Source organism: Leptonotus elevatus, chromosome 7 (genome assembly GCF_054856555.1).
Source record: "Leptonotus elevatus isolate MCC_2025b chromosome 7, RoL_Lele_1.0, whole genome shotgun sequence".
In the NCBI taxonomy this organism is placed as follows: Eukaryota; Metazoa; Chordata; class Actinopteri; order Syngnathiformes; family Syngnathidae; genus Leptonotus; species Leptonotus elevatus.
Genome location: NC_141245.1, coordinates 21643005 through 21659853, shown reverse-complemented (window position 1 = coordinate 21659853; position 16849 = coordinate 21643005). Strand labels below are relative to the sequence as shown.

At 39.5% G+C, this 16849-nt stretch overlaps 2 protein-coding genes across 3 annotated transcripts in view; one reads left to right on the top strand and one right to left on the bottom strand.

Moving 5' to 3' along the window:
• On the top strand, positions 1 to 5341 carry LOC147171534 (cytochrome P450 2G1-like). Its single transcript, XM_086080032.1, has 9 exons — positions 1 to 384; positions 1269 to 1431; positions 1752 to 1901; positions 2076 to 2236; positions 2468 to 2644; positions 2732 to 2873; positions 3894 to 4078; positions 4155 to 4296; positions 5043 to 5341. Exons 1-9 carry the CDS (start codon positions 211 to 213, stop codon positions 5225 to 5227), a joined length of 1479 nt encoding a protein of 492 aa, XP_085936158.1. The 5' UTR covers positions 1 to 210; the 3' UTR covers positions 5228 to 5341.
• A 591-nt stretch (positions 5342 to 5932) lies between these two features.
• The window catches only part of LOC147171532 (cyclin-dependent kinase-like 1), a 38193-nt gene continuing 27276 nt past the window's right edge, over positions 5933 to 16849 (bottom strand). Inside the window, exons 3-12 of one of the 2 annotated variants that reach the window (XM_086080326.1) lie at positions 13247 to 13446; positions 11846 to 12034; positions 11529 to 11650; positions 9501 to 9573; positions 9138 to 9228; positions 7834 to 8034; positions 7675 to 7757; positions 7541 to 7597; positions 7141 to 7296; positions 5933 to 6633 (exon numbers count right to left, since the gene is read on the bottom strand). In XM_086080326.1, the coding sequence (XP_085936452.1) occupies positions 6538 to 6633; positions 7141 to 7296; positions 7541 to 7597; positions 7675 to 7757; positions 7834 to 8034; positions 9138 to 9228; positions 9501 to 9573; positions 11529 to 11650; positions 11846 to 12034; positions 13247 to 13405 (1227 nt within the window). In that variant the 5' untranslated portion in view covers positions 13406 to 13446 and the 3' untranslated portion in view covers positions 5933 to 6537. The remainder of the gene's footprint in view (positions 6634 to 7140; positions 7297 to 7540; positions 7598 to 7674; positions 7758 to 7833; positions 8035 to 9137; positions 9229 to 9500; positions 9574 to 11528; positions 11651 to 11845; positions 12035 to 13246; positions 13447 to 16849) is intronic. The other variant, XM_086080327.1, reaches the window with a different exon arrangement.

Sequence of the window (16849 nt, the reverse complement as noted above, 5' to 3'; positions counted from 1 at the left end):
TGTGAATGGCGTTAATGTGTAGCCTATTATTACTGCACGTTTGGAGGTCCGAAAGTGGGCGTTGACACCCAAGACAACGTTCAAATCTGATTTGTTTGTTTGTTTTTTTAACACTATAATGTAGCTTGCAGCACGAATGTGGGATAAAGGTGCTTTCGGGTTAGTCTGCTGACCTGATATCTGCCGCAGGACGACGGGAGAGCAGCAAGCATGGATCTTGTTTTGCTTTTGGGCGGAATTGTGCTTTTGCTGTGTCTGTGCTTACTTAAGCAGTATCGCAGCAACTTGACAGCGACTTCACTCCCTCCAGGACCTCCTCGTCTTCCTCTCGTAGGAAACCTGCACCAGCTGGACAAGAAAGCGCCTTTTAAAACCTTCCTCGAGGTGAGCAACACCACCAACAACAATTGGAATATAATGCGTCTACTTTGTGTGCTGTTTATTTTTACTCCTCCATTGTAGGGCTTATCATACTTTTTTGATCCAAAGACATTTTACCTTTGGATGCCTTCACAATCTTAACGCCATTTGTAAACATCACTGATGGGATGAATAGACAACAATTGTACGGAAGAGTGGCCTACTCATACAACTGAAGTAAAAGTTGTTCTTGTTGTTTCATTAAATACTATTACGACAGTCAATAGAGCTTATTATTACTGCATATACACACATTGTACATTAGATAGATAGATAGATAGATTCTCATAAGAATCGCAATTCTCATTTAGTACAATTCAGAATCGATTTTAAATGTCCCAAAATCGATTTTATTTAAATAATTTCATACTGTCTTGCCTTTATCTGTGTGTGCCTTTATTGGGAGCGCTGTTCATGTTGTACCCGGTTTGGCCACTGAGGGGCAGTGTGGTTCCACGCGGTCTAATACACTGTTAAGTTGTAGCCACATTAGAGAGTAGAAAGAAAAAGTCACGATCAAGTTATTCCAATAAAAGTTTTTTTTTTGCAGCGTGGAGCCATCCTTTTAAGTGATAAAAGTGCCGCGAGTAGCGAGCTAATTAGCAGTAGCGAGTCCGACTGGAGTAGATCATTACAATTCCTTGCACATCTATAGATTGAAGCAAAAATCATTGTCAATCAAATCATTTTGAATAAAAAAATCGTCCTTAACCGAAAATTGATTCTGAATCGAATCGCAGACCCAAAAGTCGTAATCGAATCGTGAGACATTCAAAGATTCCCACCTAATAGATAGATAGAATTATATTTGACACTGATTATAAATGCATTTTGTGTTGTATCTGCAGCTGAGTAAGCGCTACGGGCCAGTCTTGACCGTGCATCTGGGCTGGCGGAGAACCGTTGTCCTGGTCGGTTTCGACACTGTCAAGGAAGCGCTTGTAGACCAAGCGGATGACTTCACCGGGAGAGGACCGGTTCCGTTCCTGGTCCGGGCCACCAAAGGCTATGGTAACCTTTTGTAGACTTGTCACCCTTTGAAGCAGCGGTTTGCCAACAGGGGTCCCCAAACCCTGCTGTGGTCTATGATTTGTCAATTGAGGGTCCACAAAAGGATTTGCAAGAAATTATTATTATAATATTATTATTTCAAAAAGTACATACCTAATATGGGGCATGCCAATAAAACTAAAGTAATTACTCCTTGCCACATTAGTTTTGGGCCAATATAAGCCCTAATATAATTGTGATGAATAAAAAACTTGAGGCACTTTTGTAAGCCAAGGTACCGCTGTACTGTATGTGCCGTATGTAAATATGTGCCATTTAAGGTTTGGCTATCAGCAACGGCGAGCGCTGGCGCCAACTGCGTCGCTTCACCCTGACGACCCTCCGGGACTTCGGGATGGGCCGCAAGGGGATGGAGGAGTGGATCCAGGAGGAAAGCAAACACCTGGCGGCTCGCTTCAACACCACCCAAGGTTTGTAGGAGACAGTTATCCATGTATCTATAGTGAATGGCTGCCTATTTGCACTCTTTGTCGTGCCATAAAATGCCACGAGGGGGCGCCAAATCCCTGGCTAACAGGACATAATTGAGGTACCGTTCCACTGTACGTTCATGGGCTGTTTTTAATGAGCCTTTTGTTCTCCAGCCACGCCCTTCGACCCGAGCTACTTCCTGAGCTGCAGCGTGTCCAACGTGATCTGCTGCCTGGTGTTTGGTCAGCGCTTCGCCTACGACGACGAGCACTTCCTGCACCTTCTGCAGATCGTCTCAGAGACCATCAGATTCGGCAGCAGCCCCCGGGGGCAGGTGCTAAAAAAACAGCGGGTTCTTAAAATGTGCTCACCTGTGCGAGTGCGTGGCAGTTTTTAAGGAAGGGAGGAATAGAGAGGAGTTTAAACGGAAAAGCCGTCAAGCGGCAATTGGACAAAAAAGGAAGTTCGGATTTTTGATTTGTAGGGATGCGACTTAAAAACGATGCATAAGTTATTGCAAATTATTTTGCACACTTCATTCTTATTCCATTCCTTTCCATCACAGCTGTACAACGTCTTCCCTCGGTTGATGGAGTGGCTGCCCGGTAAGCACCACAAAACGTTTGCCTGGATTGAAGAGCTGAGAGCTTTCATCACGGAGAAGATTGAGGAGCACCGGAACACGCTGAGTCCCGGGTGCCCTCGAGATTACATCGACTGCTTCCTGATCAGACTCGATCAGGTGTCAAATCGAATCCTCCGCTTCCCTGTCCGAAATCCAGTTTTTGTTGTTTTTGAAATCATGGCTTTTTTTGCTTTGCGTCTTTAGGACAAACACAACGCCACCACAGAGTTTCACTACGACAACTTGGTGTCCAGTGTGCTGAATCTGTACCTGGCAGGAACAGAAACGACCAGCTCCACCATCCGATTCGCCCTCAGCGTGCTCATCAAATACCCCAAAGTCCAAGGTCAGACACAGGAAGCTGTCACAAACATACGGTGAAAAACATTACTTACCTTCTGATCAATTATACAATATTTAAGCAAGACCGAGGACTAAAGTTGTCAATTTTTCCAAAGCCTATGATTGAGTAAGAGCGACACAAAGTCAAGAGAGAATGCTAGCAGCTACTGTTGGCCAAGTTAGCTTCAGCGGTACGATGAGATGTAAAAGTTGAAATAAATACATCGCATTTCCAGCAAATCAAAAATATTTGTTTTTTTCTATCAGTATTTTAAGAATTTTTTTTGTTGACGACCATGCATGGTAGGGATCTTCTTTCAAATTGACTAATACATACACAATACTGTCACCACCTAGTGGCCCAAATTGGAATTACACCGCATAACAAAGAACTAAATTACTAAAAGTTACCTGGGTTACAATAGTTGGGGATTTTTCATTATGCTAGTTTTCATCTTGATTTGCCTTTTTTTCCCCAGTTAGTTTTAATTAGGTTTATAGAGCCGGTTTGTTAATTTTCCTTATTTTTTATTTATTGGGGAAATGCTTCATTTGAGTTTTTATTGTTATTTGTTGAGTGTAAGAAAAAGAGAAAGAAGGTGACTAATTATAGTGTGATAAAGCAAACTACAATTCACAAATGACTGTTTGACCTTCCATCTTCTGTACGGACGTACAGCAATACCGAAATAAATAAAATTAACCCCGAAAGCACATGTATGATATTAATTGACAAAGAGAAAAAAAAACAAAAAAAAACATTTTAACTGGTTAGTTTTATAAAATTTGAGTTGATTATAAAAAGGGGAGATATTTTCAGCTAATTTTATTTCTTTTTTAAAGCATTTTTATATCATTTTATTATTATATATTTGATCATTTTTGCTTTATTTCATTAATTATAATAACCTTGGATATAACTGAGCAAAAAACACGCTGCAGGGGAGGTTTACTGTGCACATATTGAGAATTTACTGTAGTTTAATTTGGCATTCAGTCACTGACTTAACTCATTGTCTGGCAGAGAGCGCGCAGCAGGAGATCGACACTGTGATCGGACGTCGTCCCCCCGCTATGGAGGACAGGAAGTCCCTCCCCTTCACTGACGCCGTCCTCCACGAAGTCCAACGTTTGATGGACCTTGTGCCCATGGGCATTCCTCACTACGCCCTCCGGGACATTTCCTTCAGGGGATACCGCATTCCGAAGGTCAGCGTCAAATCTCATGGAGATGATGAAGATAATGATGATGATGATGATGAACATTTGTGTTTGCCATCCACAGGACACAATAATTATCCCTTTGTTACACTCGGTGCTCAAAGAGGAGAAGCAGTGGGCCACACCGTGGACCTTCAACCCTCAACACTTCCTGGACCACAATGGCACATTCAAGAAGAATCCGGCGTTTCTTCCGTTCTCCGCAGGTAAAACGGGTGCACAAAAAGTGACCTTTGACCCACTCTCAGCTGTTCAAATTCATCAACTGTTCATCCAATCGTTTATTTGTTCTTACAAATCTTGGGGGTTACGTTCCAGACCACCTCTGCAATAAGTAAAATGTGCGCTATAGAAAACGTACTTTTTAAATGTCGTGTTTTTATAGCATTAACTCATTCAATGCCATTGACGGCAATAGAAGTCAAAAATTCATTTGAACTATTTCTAGTAGTTTCACATTTTTTCCACTTTTGTTAACAAGAGTATGAAAACCTAGATATTTTTATTGTACATTTAGAACAGATATAAAATTAATAAAATTTGTGATTAATCGATTAATTACAATTTTAAAAAATTATCGTCTGACGCCCCTAATTTTTATTCATCTTTTCTTTTCTTTTTTTTATTAGGGGCATCAGGCGATTTCAATTTGTTATTGTAATTAATCACATGACTTCACTAGTTAACGCAAGATTAATAACAAATTTTACATCTGTTCTAAACTAACTAATAGAAATTGTTTAAATGAATTTCTGACGTCTATAGCCGTCAATGGCAGTGAATGAGTTAAGAGCACTTAAGGTCTTAAAACACACTTTAAAAAATACAACTCATGATCCTGAACAGGACAAGCTTAGGAAAATGCTGACGTTTTTGAAAGGCAAAAACAAAATGAAATGACGCGCACAATCAGGTTAGCTCACCTGCTCGTCTTTGTGGCTCGTTCCATCAGGGAAAAGGGCTTGCGTCGGGGAGTCGTTGGCTCGCATGGAGATTTTCCTCTTCGTGGTGTCACTTCTGCAGAACTTTGTCTTTTCTCATGCCGGCGGACCCGACAGCGTGGACCTGAGTCCCGAGTACAGCAGCTTTGCTAACGTGCCGCGCAGGTACGACATCGTCGCCACGCCTCGCTCTTGATTTCGCAATGAGCGCCACCTAGTGCATATGATTTCTATTGTATGTAATCCGGTCTCGCTCATCAGTTGTTTTTTGACACTGTATGTGAAAAATAAAGTTGGGATTCAGACGTTATTTAGTCTCTGGTTTTAATTTAGCAAATGATGCAATTATTGAGTGTGTGTATTTGGCTATTTGAATGCATTGATACCAATTTAGCACATTTGTTGCTAGGTTTAGCAACTTTTCAGACTACCCTAACATTACTTCCCTTCAAACGACTTACCGTACTTTTTTTTGAAGGAATATTTCCAAGTTAAGTGACTCAAATTGTTAGTGGCTAAACTTACTTTGTTTAAATAGTCAAACAACCACAGTTAACACCGTAAATACGATAGATGCGATAAATGCGGATAAAACAAACCAATGTGTTTTTGACATTACATATACAAATAATAACGATATACATTTTGCCGGTCAATTTAACGCCACTGTGAAATTATTGTAGTGGTCTACGTAATGGCAATTTACAACTTTTAGCAACAAACAAAAGCCCCTGTTACATTTTCTAATATACAAGACTGTCATGCTTTCTTTTGATACTAAAACGCGTTACAAGAAACAATGAAAATAAGCGAGAAATCTCTGTGACTATTGAATGATTACTTTATGATTATGGACAATAGTGAGACATCAACACCGCATCGTGGTAGGTTTTATTAAAACTACATAAGCTTGACTCATTGGTAGCATTAAGGATGCCATCGTTTGTAATATCCAGTTAGTGCATAAAAAAAATACACTTTTTTTTTTTTTACTAAGCTTAATGATTGGATTAAATATTGTAGTAAAATATATATGACATTATTGCAAACTTGAAGACTTAATATACATGCAAGTGTTCATTGTGATTGTGAACGCTGAATGTACATTTAGCTGGTTTCAGGTGCAGTCCCTGAAAGCACCACAAGAAAATACAGTGGTACGTACCTTGACTTGATATTAAATCAGGTGTCGCAACTGACATTAATTGAAATGCCATTAATCGGTTTCAGCTCCAAAAACACTACCACCATTTTTGCTATGTTTTAATAAAGGAAAAAAAAGCACTGTATTGTACAAAAAAGATATCATGGAGAGGATTTTTTTTCACTTATTTTGAGGGGAAGTGTATCCGAAACTTACTAGTAGGCCTATGTCAAAATGAAGTCAACGTACCACTGTCACGATTCTCAGATCTACAGCTTGGTGTCATCGTTGTTACCAGACTGGAGTGTCACTTCCACATGAAGAAGAAGAAGAAGAAGAGGAAGATGGCTGCTGGTTATTGGCTAAATGTTAGGCAGGTGATACTTGTGCTTCGCCGGCTTCTTGACATCCGGCGCCGGCGACATGTTGCTGTTTGTTAACTGTGGCAGGTATTGAGCCTAGGCACACAAGTAGAAATTAAATTGGATCAGTGTAAAAGTGTCATTGCTTGGCTTTTTATAACTCAATTTGAGCTGGCTTATGTAGCTAGGTGTACACTTTAGCTTAGTGGTTCTACTGTGCAAAATTATTTGCAAGTACTATTTTGTATCATTTTTTAAAAAGTGTAGCTGTGTATGGGATTAAAAACAACAACTTTTTATTCTACTGATTGTAATATTACAACTTTAGTCTATTTTGTTAACTGGTAACTTTTAAATTCCTATGGCATTTAGGTCCTTAAAAGAAAAAAAATGTCTTCATTCTTATAACATTCAATTTCCCCCCCCAAAAAACTAACAAACAAAATTCACAAGTTGATGAAAAAAAAATATTGTGTTATGATAACAAATTCCTATGGCATTGTAATTATGTTTAATTAAATTTAGCATGAATTCAATGGGGTTTCCTTTCTGGCCCCAAAATGGTTTGAGAACCCTTGCTGTCTATTAGCTCGCCCCACTCACCCCCATTTGTCTGCGACGGGGACCTTTGTCATGGCGTCTCGTGGGGCGTTGTTCCCCATCGCGGGCCCAACCGGAACCACCTTCCTCGTGGATGTAGGGTAACGCCAGCAGCTCCTCGCACGACAGCCTGAGCGAGGGATCCATCACCACGCACGACTACGCACAAATACATCCATCCAAACGTTTTCCGAGAGACCAAAAAATAGAGATTTAGAACAGTAATTGGTGTCAAGGAAGAACGTTGAAGTGACAAATCTCGACTGAAAGACTAGCTTTGTATGTTGCGGAAGATTGGCTCGTAATCAGTAACGCATTGGGTTCATTGAAGACTTTTGATTGTCCACAGATGTAAATTTGAGTGTGAATGTGTGGCCAGGATGTGCGGAAAATTTGTACATACCTTCATGACTTGAAGAGCGAGGGGGGATGCACCAGAGAATCGCTTTTCCAGAGTTTCCTATTCATAAGAACAAGCGCGATAACATCAGCACTCCTTAAAATATGGAGAAACAAAGGTGCAGATATGAATCACACCGTGGTGTCAGGTTCGGGAATACTGACGCCGCTGAAAAAAACGTTGGACCTGAACACCTGCTGGTGCCGAGGGATGAGGTCCCCTGCAACGACGGAAGAATCATGGACCAATTCCACAGTCTCACATGCGGAATCTTTACGGCACGGTTGGCGGTGTACCGAGAGTTTTGCGAATGAGGTAGAGCTGGTCCACGTCGGACTTCCCGGGCCAGAGCGGATTGCCGCTGAGCAGCTCGGCGAAGACGCACCCCAGCGCCCACACGTCCACGGGGGGGCCGTACTGAGTGTCCCCGACCAGCAGCTCAGGAGCCCGGTACCAGCGGGTCGCCACGTAGTCCGTGTAGTCGTCCTCTGGGCCCGCTGAGCACACAAGAACATGTAAGACACACAAAACCACATGTGCAATGCGGTACACATTCAGGGCGTTTCAAATTTCTGGGTCCGGGAAATTTTTAACAAAACTGTGTTACTAATTTAATTTAATTTAATTTAATCATAAATTAATGAAATAAACTAAATTTAAATTAAATTAAAATTTAATTAAATTGGGGGGGGGGGGGGGACTACATTGATTTTATTATTATTTTTGGGGTAAAATAATAATCCATCCATTTAAAAAGCCCACTACTGATCTCAATAATATGCACACAAAAAAATTTAACATATATGATAAACATTTATCTATATATAATCGTAGGCCTAGTAATCACTAATTATACTACATAAGCCATCTTTCTGCTACAGATACCCAAAGGAGAAGAAGTTTACAAACGTAGTTAGCCTCTGGTGGTAGCTGCAGCTTGTGTCGGACCCAATTGGTCGCTAGCCGGACACCGTGGGTGGTCGTCGCTGAATCCCGTGAAGCGGGCTTGTCTCTCTCTGCTTTGCTCTCGCTAGCTTTTGTTAGCTTCTCCCGCTAGCTGCTCTTATTAGCCGCTCCAGCTCGTTCTTGCTAGCTGCTCTTGTTAGCCACTCCAGCTCGTTCTTGCTAGCCACTCTTGCTCGCCGTCATTGAATTCTATTATTTCACCACTAGATGGCACTAAATTCTACACACTGTACGTGGTAGAGGCTACAATACTGTTCTGCTTATGAGAATACCTCAAGTCTGTTACCTGACAAAATTAGGGGGGCGGGGGACGGGGGGGGGGGCATTTTCATGTTCCCCATTCCTACAGGAAAAAGCCTACTTTGACAGGGGATGTGACAGGGTCTTATGTTCAACGTGAGCACTAAATAAGACAACATTGTGGAGGGATTACAAGGCCCCCTGAGCGTCTACATGACAGCCCGTACGGTAACACATCGCGGAAACCCAACACAGGAAGGGTCAACGGTGCACACGGCTCACAGGGTCGCACTAATTGACTCGGGGTGAAGCATTGAAAGTGAGGAGGCGCTGCTGAATAAGTCATTAGAGTCTGTAAATGCAGGTAAAGGCCACACACGCGCGATGGACCTACTCAGAATGCGAGCGAAGCCAAAGTCGCACAACTTGATGACGCCCGTCTTGGTGAGGAGGATGTTCTCGGGCTTGACGTCGCGGTGGATGCACTGCGACACAAATACAACACGCGTCTCATGTTAAGGCTGATATTCAACACCGCGCTGCGCTATTTATACACTTACTGGCTAAAGATTTTAGGTGGGGGACTGGAGTCACATGACTTGAGTCAGACTTCAATTGCTCATACATAGATATGTGACTACTCCCATTCTCTTTCAATAAGCAATGAAACGACATCAAATAGAAGAGCTGCGTTCAAGATTGTGTCTAGAAATGCACGGCTCAAGACATTTGGTCGATGCTTTGTAAGTCTACTGACGTTGTGCTTGTGGCAGAAGTTGACGGCCTGTAGCGTCTGCCACACGATGCTCTTCAGCTGAGCCTCTGGAACACTGTGGGAGGAGACAACACGAGGAATGTGAACGGGAATGTTTCCCCCAATCTTCAAGGATTTCATCAGGGGTAAAAATAAATAAAGGCCTGGGAAAAAAACTTTTACTTAAAGAATGCAAAAGTCTGGGTAAGTCAGTGGGTCACAGGTTCGATACACATATTGCAAATAAGGGTTAAACCACCAAATATACAATTTTTTTAACTTTAAGATAATTTAATAATGGCCGTTCCAATAGTTTTGCTAAACTTAGAAAGTGGGTGGCTTCAAACAGAAGTCCTGCGTTGTTAACTCATTCACTGCCATTGTAAAAATTTATTTGAACTATTTCTATTAGTTAAACTTTTTTTCCCCACTTTTGTTAACAAGAGTATGAAAACCTAGAAATGTTTTATTGTACATTTAGAACATATATAAAATTTGTAATTAATCAAGAGTTAACTAGTGAAGTCATGCGATTAATTACGATTAAAATTTTTAATCACCTGACGCCCCTATTTTTAATAATCTTTTTTTTTTATCGCATCAGGCGGTTATTTTTTTAATTGTAATTAATCGCATGACTTCAATAGTTACCTCACGATTAATCACAAATTTTATATCTGTTCTAAATGTACAATATTTTTTTTCTAGGTTTTCATACTCTTGTAAAAAGTGGAAAGAAAAAAAAGTTGAATAGAAATAGCTCAAATGAATTTTTGACGTCTATAGCCGTCAATGGCAGTGAATGAGTTAAGTACACATCTAGATGAAAGTACCATAAAATAAAAGATGGAATTATGAATTGATCTGAAACCCAAATTTTTTCAGTATAATACTTTTGCAGGAGACATGCTCATGGCAGCGCTGGTTGGGAAGTACAATCAATCTACTCAATTTGAAAAGAGGAAGCGCTGTTTATCGCCACGGCAACCTTCGGCCAGTCCTTTGTTACCAAGGGCGGCTACGGTTTCTGCCGCGTGGCCTCGTAGGGGAAAAAAAGGTCGGACAGCCTGAAACAGCTGACTTTTGTGTGACGTTAGATTACATAAGCGGGTTTCCACGCACACGCAAACTAGTATACATTGCAAACGTTGAGCCAACCACTGACCTTCATTACTTAGCAGCGGCTGTACTTTCTCCTTCAATTGGTCTCAAATTGGGGCCTTGCATAATTATTTGTAAAAAATTATAATGTTGTATCATTACTCCTGCCCACTTTAGTTTTTGGCCAATTAACGTACCGCAGTAAAAAAAAAGAAATGTATTTAGTAGGGGTGGGAATCTTTGAATGTCTCACGATTCGATTCGATTCCGATTTTGGGTTGTGCGATTCGATTCTGAATCGATTTTCGATTGAGAATGATTTTTTATTTACAATGATTTGATTGACAATGATTTTTGCTTCATTCTATAGATGTGTAAGGAATTGTAATGATCTACTCCAGTCTGACTCGCTAATGCTAATTAGCGCGCTACTTGCGGCACTTTTATCACTCAAAAGAACGGCTCCACGCTGAAAAAAACAACTTTTATTGGAATAGCTTGATCGTGACTTTTTCATTCTACTCGCTAATGTGGCTACAACTTAACAGTGTATTAGACTGCATGGAACCACACTGCCCCTCAGTGGCCAAACCGGGTACAACATGAACAGCGCTCCAAATAAAGGCACAGACAGTCAAAGGCAAGACAGTATAAAATAATTTAAATAAAATAGATTTTGGAACATTTAAAATCGATTCTGAATCGTTCTAAATGAGAATCGTGATTCTTGTGAGAATCGATTTTTTGGCACACCCCTAGTATTTAGCATTACTAAGCATTTAAAAATATATATCAGAGGAACGCAAGAGTCGAGAGTTTGTCAAAATAAGTGTTTTAACTATCGTTGACGGACTATTTCTATTTTATTTGAAAGTAAGCTTCAACCAAGCGTCTTAATTTCAGAATTCCCGACTGGAGCACGTCACTCGCCCTCGAGGGTGTTTTTCCAGTTCATTGAGGACCGTCTGCTCGCAGAACTCAAAGACCAGGTGGAGGCGCCGTTTCCTGCGGAACACTTCCAGCAGGTTGACCAGATTGACGTGTTTCAGCTGCTGCGGGACAAGCAGAGGATGCAGCGTCAACCATGATGAACAATTTAATCTACGTGAGCTTGACTTACTGTACTGTACTATTTACTGAAAAAAATAATCGTACAGCAGTTTCATTTCGGTGTACAACTGTATGTTACGTCATTGAAAACCAGCGCCGCCTACAGTATGTTATGTTGTATCTCATCATCTGCTCACCTTCAGCATGCGAATTTCCCTCAGCGCAATTTTCTTGATCATGGGATCGTCTTCCGATTCCACAAATTTCTTGATGGCGACGATTTGGTCAGTGTCTCTGTTTCTGCACTTGAACACCACGCCATAAGAACCTTCGCCAATTTTGGCCAGTTTCTCGTATTTCTCCATCGGGCAGTGACTGGATAACACCTGGAAAAAGAATTTAAAAAAAAATAGTTTTTAATAAGTCATACTGCAAAACGATAACCAATATGAATACAGAATTGCTTTTTATCATTAACAAACAGTATATTCTGTAGAGTAAATTTGACTCTATTTATAATAGACTCAGTTTTAGAGTAATATTTACACTTGAAAGAGAGTAAAATAAAGAATTTAAAAAATAAAAGTCGCTCAAGGGTTGAGGAACAAAGTCACGACCTTCAGCTTGTGAGAGTGCCACACCACCACCTGAGATATGTCCTTTCTGCTGTTTGCTTATATTCAAAGGAGGAGACCAAAAACGATGTTTGAGTTAGGAAGATTCCAGCTGACGCGAGCGATATGCTAACACACAGCAGAAGCTGCGTGGCTCAGAAAGTAGATCGGCTGTCTCCCAAGCTCAAGGTTGTGAGTTCGTTCTTCGACCCTTGAGTGACTTTTATTTTTATTTTCTCAATTCTTTATTTTACTCTCTTCCAAGTGTAAATATTACTCTAAAACTTAGTCTATTTAGTCCCACTCTAATAGAGGCAAATTTACTCTACAGAATTTACTGTGCACAATGCACAGGCTGAAATATATTTTTTATAGTTGTTTTTGTTAATTAATTAATTAATTAATTAATTTTTAATTTAATGAATTAACGGTTTAAGCATTTTTAATCCAGTACAGTACATTTATATTCAATTAGATTCAACTTTTACCAACAGTAAACCTTTTCAAAAATATTTAGGCATTGAAACAAATTCTATGAGCAATAATTGAATTATTATTTAAAATACTGTTTTCTCACTATATTAAAGTGCAGTGCTGTTCAAACTGCATACACTTGCATTGTCTTACAATAATATTAAATGTACTTTGTAGGACTAAAATGTCTGCTTTGTTTTTGATTAACACTCAGCCAAGTTGCTGTGTTTTAATTATTACAGTGGTATTTGGAGAACTAAGCATTTTTTTAGGTGGTGCTTGTTGAAAAATATTCGAGAATCCATCGTAAACAAAAACAAAAAAAGTTTTCATGGATTTCAATTGGCAACAAAAGTGATCACGGTATAGAACCATTGAGTAACATGTTAACATAAAGAGCTGACGAACAGGATCAGAAAAAAAAAAAAATCTCCACCCTTTCATTCCATCTGCATTAACAAAGCTATAACGCCTCAAATATGCACAAACAGCCAACATAACAATGCTCACCTGTCCACTGCATGGACCACCGACAGTCTTCCAAAATGCCTCCCGGAGTGAGATGAGCCGTGCACGGCTCTCTCTCTCTCTGCTCCGTCCGCCTTTCGCTCGTGCGTCCCACGGGCAAATACTTGAGTAAGTTTTCTTCGTCGTCGTCAACATAGACATAAAAAGTGGCAAACAAATGGACGACGTTTGGGGGCTGCTTCCTAGAAACAACGCATAAAGCGCGATTAGCGGCGTAAAGGTGCCATTCACGTCACTGGTTACGCGGTAACCATGGAGACAGCTTCAATTCGACGAGAGCTTCAAAAACATCGTTTTAGGAATATTAGTCATTGTTGTTGTTCGTTTCTATTGTTAAATGCTATATAAAATTCTGTTAATTATATATATTTTTTTAAACTATAAGTGATTCCAAAATTGGAGGACAATTTCGGCACCACATTTTAACATAATATAATCTATTTATCTTATTTTTTGGTTCCGTCATATAATTGGATTTGTCGAGCTCAACCATAAATGGTACCGTTTTTTTAAATGACATTTTTTATTTGTCATACTTTGCTATTTGGTATTGCTGCGTTACGGATACTCGGGAACTAAAATTATTATTATTTTTTAATTAATTAATTTCTTCTCTGAACCGGTTATCGTCACTAGAGTGACAGGCGTGCTGGGCCTATCTCCCAGCTAACTGTATATGTGCAGAACTGCAAATAAAAAAGTTCAAAATATTGTACATGGTTATCAAAGTGTAGTACAGGGTCCCTCTAATGACCCACAAAAAGTCACATATAGTTCAGTTGTATTTAACATTTCATTCCAATACGTTTATATTTATTATTAGAACAGACTTTGTTTTTATAGTCGTATTTAGGTAAATATTTCATTTAACTTACAATACATTTTAAATATTGAAACGCAGTGTTAATATTCAAATGCACTTGCTTAACAATATTAAATGATTAAAAATATATATTTTTAGGAATTAAACCTCTATCTTGTGTTTGATGGATACTCAGTGTAAAAAGTTCAAAAACCGTTATAGAACATTGTACGTAACCTCTGAATTTGATTTCAAATTGTGTTTTTTTAATTTTCCTCATTATTGAATTTTATTGTGTTCATAAATTGTGTGTATGATTTCTGCTTCTATTCTCCTAATTAGTAGAATATGCGATATATGTGCTGAATCCTGCACATTTAAACAGTCGGTTGCTGTCTGACTTTCCACCAGGGGGCAGTATATTACCACATAAAACACACACACACACACACATTAACTTAAAACCACGTAACAGATACTACAGTGGGGGGGGGGGGGTTGTGTGTGTGTGGGGGGGGGGGGGTTTGGGCGATATTTGAATTGAATTGTTCAATCATGGATATCAGTTAGACAAGATTTTATTTTATTTATGTTTTCAAAGTAAACTAACATACATGACAGCCATAGACTTAATAATAACCACAATATGTTATATTATAACACATGCTTTCGATGGGAACTGCGATTATTTTGTGTACCATCACACATCATCTGTTGACTCAGTGGAAATGTTGTGTCTCATCTTTATTCTTTCTGTTTGTGTTAAAGTGGATGTTTTAGGGGATTTTGTCTCGCCTCTCTTGCTATTAAAGACACCCATTCAGTGTCAGAGTCTGATGAATGGCTCATTCTTTACAGCGGAGAGATGACAAACGACACTCATGGGAAAAGGCAGCCAGACCAGCCTTGCCTCAAAAAGTGCCACATCAAACAGTGGCAGATGGCAATTTAGTAACTGTATGTCCTTCATAGTCGATTGAGTTGCTCTGCTTCCTTGGTGAATCACTGAACAAAATCCTCACTGGTTACGTTTATGGCTCATTTACAACTCAAAGGGATAAAAGTGGTTTGTTTCTCCGTTTTGTAGGAGGAAAACCTGCGTCAAATTCTAAATGAATAGATGTGTGTTTTTACAAAGTCACATTGGTAAGAGCCAATTGCAGTGTTACTTGCTCTAAGTATCACATTTATTGCCAGTGATACAGCAATTACACGATAAGCATTGCAAAAACTACATTCCATACATCATCTGTATGTACAGTAACAATATACTGTAAGTGCAAATATGAATATGCATCTGATGTTAGTGTGTTGATACAGGACTAAGTTTGAGCGAATAATAACAATATTTTGTCCCACCGCCAACTGTCCTGGCATGATTATTACAGAGTTTACCTTTGCTACTTTTCGTGGATTTGTATGTCAACTTATTATTTTTCACTTTCACAATTACATTTTCATGTTATTTGCTTTTTCTTACATTTTTAATTAGCTGTTAGTTTTATTATCACTGAATATTTGCCTTTTAAATTACATTACATTTGCTGTGTTACGTTTGGGATTTTTTTTTAACTGTGATTGCTGCTACTGGATAGAATAAATTTATTTGGGATGAATTGACTAAATTACCTACAAACCAACCTACCTACCTCTCTACCCTAATTTAATTAAAAGTACTAATTTACCTAACTTAATTCAACATCACTGAACTACCTACAACCTAACCAACTTTCCGACCTACCTTCTAAAATTTCAAATTTGAGATTGAGAAATAATCTCTTATACTAACCCAACCTATATATATATATATATATATATATATATATATATATATATATATATATATATATATATATATATATATATATATATACCTAACATAATACATGATCTAACCAACAAACCTGTTACTTACTTACTTAACCTAATCAAGCTATACCTATAACCTAACGAAGCAACTTACCTACCTACTCTCTGGAATTTTCCATAAGAATTAGTAAGTATGTATATTTTTACTTTTTTTACTTTATGTTTATCTACCTACCGATCCCTACCTAACCTACCTACCAAGCTAACTTACAAACCTACTTAGCATAACATACTTACTAAACCTAAATAAATTTAACCTAACCTAGCCTAACCAACTTAAATACCTACCTACCTCCTGACCTAACCCCATAACCTAACTTAGATACCAAAGCTACCAAACCTAACCTAACGACCCACCTACCAAACTTAACTAGCTACCTACCTACCTACCTACCTAACCACCCACCCACCTGTCTTACTACCTAACCTAACTTAACCGCTCATCTGCCCTGCTTAGTGCTTACCTAACCTAACCTAACCCAGTACCAGTAGCAGTACCAACAATAGAGCACCATCAGGCCCAGCCTTTTTATCTCTCCAAAAAGCTCCACTTTTAGATCAGGCCGTTAGGTTTTCTGGCCTGGCAGACGTTGTACTTTCACAGACACCGGGTAAATGTGGTGGTCAGTCATTGAGACGCCGGCGCTGTGCATAGCTTGTTGACATGTCAGTCAGGAGGCTGACCCACAGACAAACCAAGCGTGGGGGTTACAGCCCATGCCAATGCCAATGCCAATGCCAATGCCAATGCCCACCACCCAGCCAAGCCGCCACAATGTGTGCTAGCAGGCAGCAGAGCAGATGTTTTACACACTGCAACCGTTAGCCTCATTTCCTGGGCGGAGAGTTCTGTGCTCGATCCGACGACTAACAGGAACCAGAAATGGCTCGAGAGTGAGAGGAGGCGGAGGGTG